The 9,399-nt window shown below is 41.9% G+C and overlaps 1 protein-coding gene across 5 annotated transcripts in view; it reads left to right on the top strand.

Annotated features, from left to right (window-relative positions):
* Window positions 1–8,444, top strand: part of FLI1 (Fli-1 proto-oncogene, ETS transcription factor) — a 91,948-nt gene extending 83,504 nt beyond the window's left edge. For 3 of the 5 annotated variants that reach the window (XM_009322597.1, XM_009322601.1, XM_009322598.1), the window contains 4 exons: window positions 2,107–2,172; window positions 3,478–3,540; window positions 4,832–4,879; window positions 5,869–8,444. In XM_009322597.1, coding sequence (XP_009320872.1) covers window positions 2,107–2,172; window positions 3,478–3,540; window positions 4,832–4,879; window positions 5,869–6,398 — 707 coding nt within the window. In that variant the 3' untranslated portion in view covers window positions 6,399–8,444. The remainder of the gene's footprint in view (window positions 1–2,106; window positions 2,173–3,477; window positions 3,541–4,831; window positions 4,880–5,868) is intronic. The other 2 variants (XM_009322599.1, XM_009322600.1) reach the window with 1 other exon arrangement.
* The last annotated feature ends 955 nt before the right edge of the window (window positions 8,445–9,399 follow it).

The following is a 9,399-nucleotide window of genomic DNA, read 5'->3' as shown; positions in this document are numbered from 1 at the left end:
GTAGGGAAAAATGAGGCAAAGGGACTTATGTGAGGTACGCTAAACCTGGATTAAACCTGGGCTGAGTCACATGCACACCCTCCCTCCAAGCTGATGTTTTACATCCTAAAATGTACGCTGCAAGGAAACCCATTCAGAGAAGTTTTGAAGGATAATTTTGACCACGCTTAGCCAAACTTATCTGGAAAACCAAGCCTCGATCCTGTAAAGCCCAAGCAGCCATAGCAATACACGCGTGGTCAGCACATCTGATTGTAATAGTGTCACTTATTGGTTAAAAAAACCCTCAGGAGATGCATTTTACCCTCTTTCTGTAACACCGTGAGCAAAGCAGGCTCTTCCTCTGTGACAAAGTGTCTCCATCTGGAGGAGGAGGATGATCATCTATCCAGATGATGGCCAATTTGTTTACTCAAAACACGCTGATGCATCTGAATCAACCAACCCGTTTGTAGCTGTTGATTCACTTCTGTCGATTATCTGACCCAAGATAACCAGAGAAAATTGAAAATTTTCACTGAGTTCTGCTACTTTTTGGAAAGGAATTTTTTCCCCAATTTGAAAAATTTTTTTCGGTTGGAAAATTAATGGCTACCTTTCTTTTTAACAGGATCACCCTGTAAGTGACATTTCCATTAAAATTACGTAATGGCAAAACTGTTTCTGATTGAGCTAACCAAAATGTACATTAGCATCTCGATCGGTGGAAATTTCTGAGGTTTTGCCTTTCTCTCTCAATGCAGAACTCTTATGGTTTTTTCAAAATATTTCCCAAATCATTGCTCTAATAGCTCTAGTTGTAATACTTCTGAAGGATATCCCAGGGGAGAAATGAAAGTCAGAGACTGGCTGCGAAGAGGACATGGGAAAAGCCAGTGGTTACTTCAGACCTTGTCTCTGCTTTCCTGATTTCAGTCACTGATAGAGCAGCAGCCCAGGCTCCGAGGCCACTCAGATGAAGTTAGGATTTGCACGACGGGTTTCCAGCAAGGAAAATGCCACCCGTGCAAATAGCATCTTATTTACAACAATGATAACTGCTGAGGACTGAGCTTGGGCATAAAGTTCCCCAGCAGCACCAGGCTGCAAGCCAGTTTCCAGCCCTGCTGCTCCTTGCCCGGCCATGGGAGCGGGGACAGGGCTCCCTTCTGGGGACAGCATGGCTGGGGCTGCTGCCTCCCTCTTTCAGAGATGTCCCGTCACACTCTTTGTACCAGGCTGAAACCGTAGCGGTTTGTTTTTCAGTCTGATCTATTTGCAGTGGGGTTTGTGGTTTCTAGTAAAAAGGGAAAAAACAAATAAGTAAAATAAAAATAAAAATAGGCAGATTACATGAGCTCTATTTTCCCCTATTCCCCTCTCTTCCCTCCTCCTCTTTCTCTCCCTCTCTTCCCCTCCCCTTCCCTCTCCCGTCCCTTCTCTGTTTTTCTTTTCATGCCAATAACTAGAAGGCTGTAATTTCAAAGCTGCAGCAGCTTTCCCAGCACCGGGAGGAATGTGCAAGTGCCTGGGATGTTTCCGCAGGGAGCTGCACAGCCCCGCTGCATTGTGCAGCCCAACGGGGCACAGGGCAGTGCTCACTCCTTTCCAGCAGCATGGTCAGAGGGGCATTTTGAATTTCACTTGAGAGGATGCTTTTTCCCCTTTTCCCTCTTCTTAAAATAGCTTCCTTATTGTGCATGTCAAGTCCTTGGCCTCCCTGGGTTTTAAAGTCTCCATTTGTTTTCTATGAAATAACGAAAGGGTTCATCTCATCCTCCTTTTCTGCCCGTGGTCTTCTGTCATGTTGGGATAAGAGAAAGGGGGTCTCCTTTTGGATGGGATGAGTCGCACTCTAAACTCCATTGAGTGCAATGACTGTACTTCATGATCAGAATGTGTCAGGCTTGAGCATTGCCCAAACAGGTAGTCCCAACTGCTGTATTTACAGCCTGTTGCCTTTGTGAGAGGGCCAAGGGAGCATAGGAGGTATGGGAGAGGAAAAACAAAATACAACTGCATAATACCAAGCCAGTTGGGACCAAGATACAAAGCTAGATTCTTGCAAGTTTTTTTCTGGGAAGAGTTGATTTCAACCCCTCTGTGCCTGTTGTCTTTTGTCATTAGATCCCTCCTATGATGCAGTCAGGAGAACAGGATGGGGCAGTAATATGAATTCTGGCCTCACCAAAAGTAAGTTGTCCCAATGGGAATCACAAATTCTGCAATGGAAGATCAAAATGAGACTGTGGGAGAAGACGGGCATGGCTGGCTTGTGTTATGAGCATCAGAAGGGCGGAAGATTTGGGGATAGTCAGTAAGTTAAGAGCTAGAATTATGTTATGAAAAGAAATAGAAATTGACACAAATATTTTTATTATTGAATCGTGTATTGAAGATGACAGCACGAACCTCTAATGCTTTCAGGATTTGCTTAAGGGGCCAGGAGCAGATCCTCCATACTAACATAGACTCCATGTTAACCACCTGCCTGTAGTCCGGTGTAGTATTTTAGGGACAGATATAGACAGCTTGGGCAGATTCTGAGAGGTTCTTACTACTTTTCAGAAAGTAAGATTCTACACAAAGTCTAGCAGGCAGATAGGGCCCCTACTGCATGAGCCCTGCTCACGCAACTGTTCTTGTTTCTTACTGGTTTTATAGTGTCCTTGAATTCACAGTATACTCTGGGTGACATCTTGTTAGAAGTATCAGTTCCCTGTCCCTAAAGACTGTATTCTAGCTAAGAGAACCAGCTGATACCGAGCCAGGCTCTCCCCTGCTTCCACTGCTGGGGCATATCCCTGTGCAGCAGTGCAAGATGGGCACATTTGACTCTCAACAAGATACTACCGGGTGCAAATAAATGTGGCAGAACCTGGCTGTCAGATTATACTTCCTTTGCTTTGCAGCTTTCTGAGCTATGCGCACTCTAAATGTGAAGACCATTCTTTGAGTTATAGTTTTCTGTTATGAGAAATGATATGAAGAAGAGGAACAGATGTTAATGTTGAAGTGATTTATAGAAATGGCCGTGATATTTTCAACAAAATGTTTGATTTGATAAACCCAAAAACTTTTGCATAAAAATGTTGCTTTAAAAAAGAATTTGCATTTCCAAAAAATATGAAAAAAGTTGCAACATGGAAGAAGGTCAGAATTTATACATTTTAAAAAAATCCAATTTTGTGTTCAAAACATGGATGTAGACTAGAATGGAAGTTAAGTTGCAATAAAAGACAGAAAATTAATAAAGTATCTACATAATATTTTTTTTGCCTCATCTGCATATTTTCATTTTACAGTGAAATTTTTAATTTCTAATGAAATCTCTTAATTTTGTAGTGCAATTTCAAAAGTATCAGCTCTTAGGATTAGAAAACTTTTCCCATCCCAGTCGCTATTATTCCTGTTCAATGTATCTTGTACTTGCCTTGTTCTCTGTTCATTCCTCCTCTTCTGTTCTAGTACATATAAGATCTTTCTCTGTCTTTACAGGCCCTCCTGTTGCAGGGACGCAAAATGTGAATAAGACAACAGAACAGCAACGGCCCCAGCCAGGTAACTGTTGATTTTGTCCCCGCTGCATTTGCTAAGTAATTAGATTGGTACTAGATTGGGTGAATAAATGTGTCAAGCAGCACCAACCACAGGCACAGGACAAACAGGCAGAGCCTTACAGGGAAGTCTCAGAATAATGAGTCAACTGTGACCGAGCAGTGACAGCAATTGTTCCAAACTGTTTCTATTTTACTGCATTGTCCTTCCCCATTCAAAAGAAACATCCTTGTTTCAGCTGAGTCACGTGCAGTGCCCAGCATCAGTTGCATCTCCTTTGAAGCATCATGACATGCTGTGTAACTGGTCGTGAAGCAGTTAGGGGCACGGAGCTGTTCATGCTGCAGCGGTGGAGTGTCTGCCCGTTACCTCTTCACCTCTGCTGCAGTGATGTTCAATGGAAGTATCTCCAATCAGAATCAACAGGGCTTCCCCTGCGTCAAAGAAAACCAAATAAGAAAAGCAAACCCTGTTGGGCAGCAAGCAGTAGTGTTTCCTGCGGGTTTCCCAAGGGGCCTTTGAAAAGCTAAATACCACCTTCTCTGCTTTGCACAGCTGCTTTCTATCCCTTTTTTTTTAGGGAGTTGGTTCTTTTGGCATCGATTCAATCCACGAGCAAATGCTATAGATCCAAATCACCAAAACCAGAGGGAAGCAAAGGAGAAGTGTAGAGATTAGGGCTGAGGAGGCCCCACAAAAAGGGAAGGAATTCATTCCTAATAAATGCATTGTGGGGTTTTCGAGAAGCACTCAGCCTCATTGGAGCCAGTGACAAAACTCCTGTTACTCTCATTTGTCTATGCTCTGTTTGCTTCAGTAAGGGAGAGTTGGGTTAACATTTCATTGACCTCAGAGGGAAGCAAGCTCAACTGCTAACAAGTGAATTTGAAAATCTCATCTGTTGTCCAGCTCTTCTTATTAGGAGAAATATATTTGCTCCTGATTTGTTACTGTTCTACTACCCCACACTTCTTTTTTTCATGTTTCATGTTTTCTAGTTGACACATAAGTGTAGGATATGTCCAAAGAGGTTATAGAGTTTGGAAGCAGGCAAGTCTGAAACCAATGCCAGAAGAATTGTGCCATTTTGGGTTCCATAAATTGTTGGTGGTTGTTTCCTAAAAAAGAAATAAGGAACACATCAGGTCTGTTCCATGCCCTAGGAGAAGAGGCAGTAAGAGCAAAGAAAGAAAATGAAAATTTGAACTCATTTCTAGAGTAAACAATAATGAACTGTTGTTTCTTTTTGATGAAACATTTTTTAAAACAGCTTTTGTTGGGTGTTTTTTTTTAGATCCCTATCAAATCCTGGGGCCCACTAGTAGCCGTCTTGCCAATCCAGGTGAGTTCATCTTTAAATTTCAGACCACCATTATCAAAGGGGTTAGCTTTCCTTCTGACCTACCGCTCCACTCTTACTGGATGAGTAGCTGTTGTCCTCTACCATCGGGGTAGGCTGAGAGAGCCATCAACCTTAGTCGCTGTGCTCTCACAAGTGCTTTTGCAAAAATCCTTACAGAAAAGCGAGGAAAGTGGTGCAACATCATCTTTGTCAGGACAAAATCACCATCCTGAATGTTCTTACCCAAAACCAGCATTCCCTAAGGAGATTTTTATAGGGGACTTAAATGCTGGTCTCTCAGATTTGCGACACAGGTTAGTTTTTCACTGTCTGCTATGGATTAGCTGAACGGAAGGCATAAAACATCTCTGAAAGTCACGGCATAATAACTGTCCCTAGCATGTCATCTGCAGAAAACAATCCCTGACTTTGGGGGATAAGACCTGGAGTAAATCTGCTTGAACTAAACAAACTTGTATGCATTGAATGCTCGTAAGGAAACATCCTCATAAGGCTCTTTACTATTAATATAACCACACCGAATAAAACTAGGAGTTATCTAGTCTGGGGAAGAAATAATCTTACGTAACTCAGATCACCAACTGGAAAGAAAACTGTAAGTATCCAAAACAATATCCATGGTAAACAGTAAGCAACTGAGAGTTGAAATATACTGTGTTAACTATTCAGTGAAAAATTTTGCAGAACAGAATGCTCGGGAAAAGCCTGTTTATGAATAGCCTGAAGATTTTAAGGCCAAAGGCGACCATTATGAAATCTAATCTGACCTCAAATTCACGAACAGAACAAAGGGTTGACTAACTTGTTTGCTGGGAACAGTTTATCCATTCCTACTTAAGACTTTCTAAGGCTTGAAAGAGCAGTTCCCAGTAAAGATCGAGATAGTCCTTCTGTTTCCTGCCTTTGTCTTTGCTTTTAAGCAGGAAACACAATGTCATTTCCTTTCCTCTTTGGCTTGCTTCTCGCAGGGAGCGGGCAGATCCAACTGTGGCAGTTCCTTCTCGAGTTGCTGTCGGACAGTTCCAACGCCAGCTGTATCACGTGGGAAGGGACCAATGGGGAATTCAAGATGACGGACCCTGATGAAGTGGCACGGCGCTGGGGAGAACGCAAAAGCAAGCCCAACATGAATTATGACAAGCTGAGCCGAGCCCTCCGATACTACTATGATAAGAACATTATGACCAAAGTGCATGGCAAAAGGTATGCCTACAAATTTGACTTTCATGGCATTGCCCAGGCTCTTCAGCCTCATCCCACTGAATCGTCAATGTACAAGTATCCATCAGATCTCTCCTACATGCCGTCTTACCATGCCCATCAGCAGAAGGTGAACTTTGTACCCCCGCACCCTTCTTCTATGCCTGTCACATCATCCAGTTTCTTTGGAGCAGCCTCACCTTATTGGACCTCCCCTGCAGGAAGCATTTATCCAAACCCCAATGTCCCTCGCCATCCCAACGCCCATGTATCACCACACTTGGGCAGCTATTACTAGATGCTTTTATCTTCGAGTGGCCTTTATCAGTCTGGTTGGACTTTTTCTTTACTTCTGGGATTTTTATGGTTTTTTGGGGGACCCTTAATGGACAATTGTGGCCTTTCTGGGGAAGAATTAAAACTGGATATTGGTTATTCCTCGATCAAACCTTCTACTTTTGTAACTTTGCCTCTTGTGTCTTGAACTGAGAGATGGATGCTTCTTTGGGCCAGTACTCTGCATTTTCTTTGGTTTTTAACGCTTATGTCCTCTGTAGGAATTGACTGTGAAGATTGTTCACCATTACCTGGAACGATTATTAGCTTTTTGATGAGAGAAATTTTTAAGGATTCAAAGGCTTGTGACAAGACATAGATCCAACTGTGGGTCGTAGGAAAAGATGACTGCATGGGGTTTTTTCTTGCTGTGGAGAGGGTAGGCAATTTGACCATTAAGTGGAGGACGTTGGGCTGCAGGGGACCGCAACTGGAATCTTAGCTTTAAGGCAGATGAGGATTTTCACCCAACTGGAAATTAAATATATATATATATTCATATATATATATATGTGTACATGTGTATTTTAAGAAGTAAAGGGCATTGAAGGAACTTTTCTAGAGTGTACAGCTTCATTAGACTGTGTATTAACTCCAGAAACATCAGAAACCAGAACAAAAAGTAACCTAATGTCAAGCACAGACATTCCTTGAAAGCAAAAGTGAAGTAAAATAAATGACAGCAGGCCCCTGAGCTCTGCTAGAGTCTTAGGGATCGCTAAATGTTACCGATTCGCGAACGCTGTGCGTTTGTCAGACCGTCATCCCAAGGGTCAACAAATCAGAAGGCAAATTACTGTATAAATTATGCAGAGTTATTTTTCCCTATATCTCACAGTTTTAAAAGAAAGATTAAATAAAACGAGTTGACCTCGGTCACAAATGCAGGTTTGTTTTTTACTATCAGCTCAGTTGTTTGTGGGTTGTTTTTGTTTTTTTAATGTAATTTGTACATCTTTTCAATCTGTACATTTGGGCTGTAGCTTTGTACTTTTTGCTAGAAAAATTAAAAAATAAGACGTGAGTAATGTATCTGTTGGAGATAGCCTTGGTCCTGCAATTGGGTCCATAACTGACCCCCAAAGTAGCCAGAAACCTTCCAGATTTCCCTGGGTTTGCCTAGAGTGGAGTTTTTTCTTGTATTAGCCTGTCATAGTTGTCTGCAAATTAACTCCACTTAGCTAACATGTTTGCCTTGAAGCTGATTGAAAACATGCACCAGCATTTTAAAGCAACTATTTAAATATTTTGTGATTATTTTTCACCAAAATCTTGAACTTTGGAAAGATCTTAACCACTTCATAGAGAAAATTATCAAATGCTTCTCATAATATCTTTTAGAAAACTTTCGCTAGGGGTTTTCATTTGAATTTTAAACATTCAAAAATTCTCAGCCATCTCTAATTTTGCACATGTTAATTTGATGATCCACAAATGGTGGTTTCGTGCCATAAACAGAAGGGTAAACCACAAGCATTTGTGTTTTAGAACAGATGTCTATGGTGGGGGGCGAGACTTACATGTACAACCTATTAGCTAACTTGTATTAACTGGCAACCAATTAACAGGATCACAAATATCTAGTCTAGACATAACCTCTGGGACTCTGTGTGGGTGCAAGATTTGGTCCATGTGCATCCAATTGCAGGATGAGAGCCTGAAACCAGAACATTATAGTCTGCTCATAACTTTAAACAGAAGCACTGATGCCATTATTTAACAAAATGGAAAAATAAGATCAAGCTAATCAGTTTAGGTCTTAGTGCTTTTGGGATGTTTATAAGTAACATTACTGCAATAATCGCAAAATTTAAGTATGAAGAAATTACCCATGGAAATGGGGCTTTTGCTACTATATATATGCAATGTACTTTTTGGATATTAAAATATATATAATTTTGCAAGTAATCTTGGTGTTTTTTAAAAAATGTATTAAGTGTTACAATGAAACTGTTGTATGAAGAAGATGATGTAAAAAAATGTGACAAAATAAATGGTGGTTTTCTTCTCCAAGGCATCATATTGTCCCACACTCTCCCTCCCCTCTCATACCTTCAGATAAAGCATGAACTTTGCCTCTAAATTAAATTTAGCTAAAAAGGAAAGCAAAGCAGCTCCATAGCAGTGGCAATCATAATCCTTATCACTATAAAACAATACCGACCTCTTATTCCAGAAAACTTGTGTCTCTGGAGCCGGTGTTTATCAGACCTAATTTGGTTATTAAAGTGTCTAAATCGGAAACCTGGGCTCCATCTTTTATCCATGGAGAGAGAGAGAGAGAGAGAGAGAAAGTGGTAGAGTAGCCAAAGCTCGGGGAGGTGAAGCGTCTCGCACGAGGACGGTGGCAGAGCTGGGAGGAGACCCTTGCCCGGGTGATGGGGTCACAGCACCGTGCCGAGTGCCAGGACACGCAGCCTCCCCACGAGAGCCATAACTGACCTAACAGACATCTCCGTCTGCTTGCTCTTTAGGGTACTCAAGAAGCCATTGACAGAACGTGTATGTGCAATGCTGTATGTATTACCAGCCTGCCTGCCTGCTCATGTTTCTCACCTATCCCCAAACCCCAGGGAAAGCCAGTGCTCCAAAGCATTCCTGAGGTGGAGTAAGAGGCTGCAAAAACAAGCACTGCCAAGGAATCTTCTGATTGTGTATAAAGGTCAGGCAAAGGCACTTCCTGTATTTTTGCAGACACACGGTGGTCCTGAGAGATAGCTTGATCTTTCTGCCGATTTGATAAACCCTTAGAAATACATAACTGCGCAAGTACACCATTTCCTTCCTCCACATGCAACCTTTTGTTGCTAAGTTTCTAGTACAATAGCTTTCACCGGCTTGATTAGCAAGCCTGTGCTCTGAAAATGAGCGGTGTTCGTGTGTTCAACCACCACAGAGCTGTTCCCTTTGTGTATTCAACCACAGCTGCTCAATTTAGTCATAAGGGTGAGTGTTTTGTTGCT

The sequence above is a fragment of the Pygoscelis adeliae genome, unplaced genomic scaffold (assembly GCF_000699105.1).
Source record: "Pygoscelis adeliae isolate BGI_AS28 unplaced genomic scaffold, ASM69910v1 Scaffold224, whole genome shotgun sequence".
In the NCBI taxonomy this organism is placed as follows: domain Eukaryota; kingdom Metazoa; phylum Chordata; class Aves; order Sphenisciformes; family Spheniscidae; genus Pygoscelis; species Pygoscelis adeliae.
Note: the sequence above shows the minus strand (reverse complement) of the source record. Positions and strands in the feature narration are given on the sequence as shown.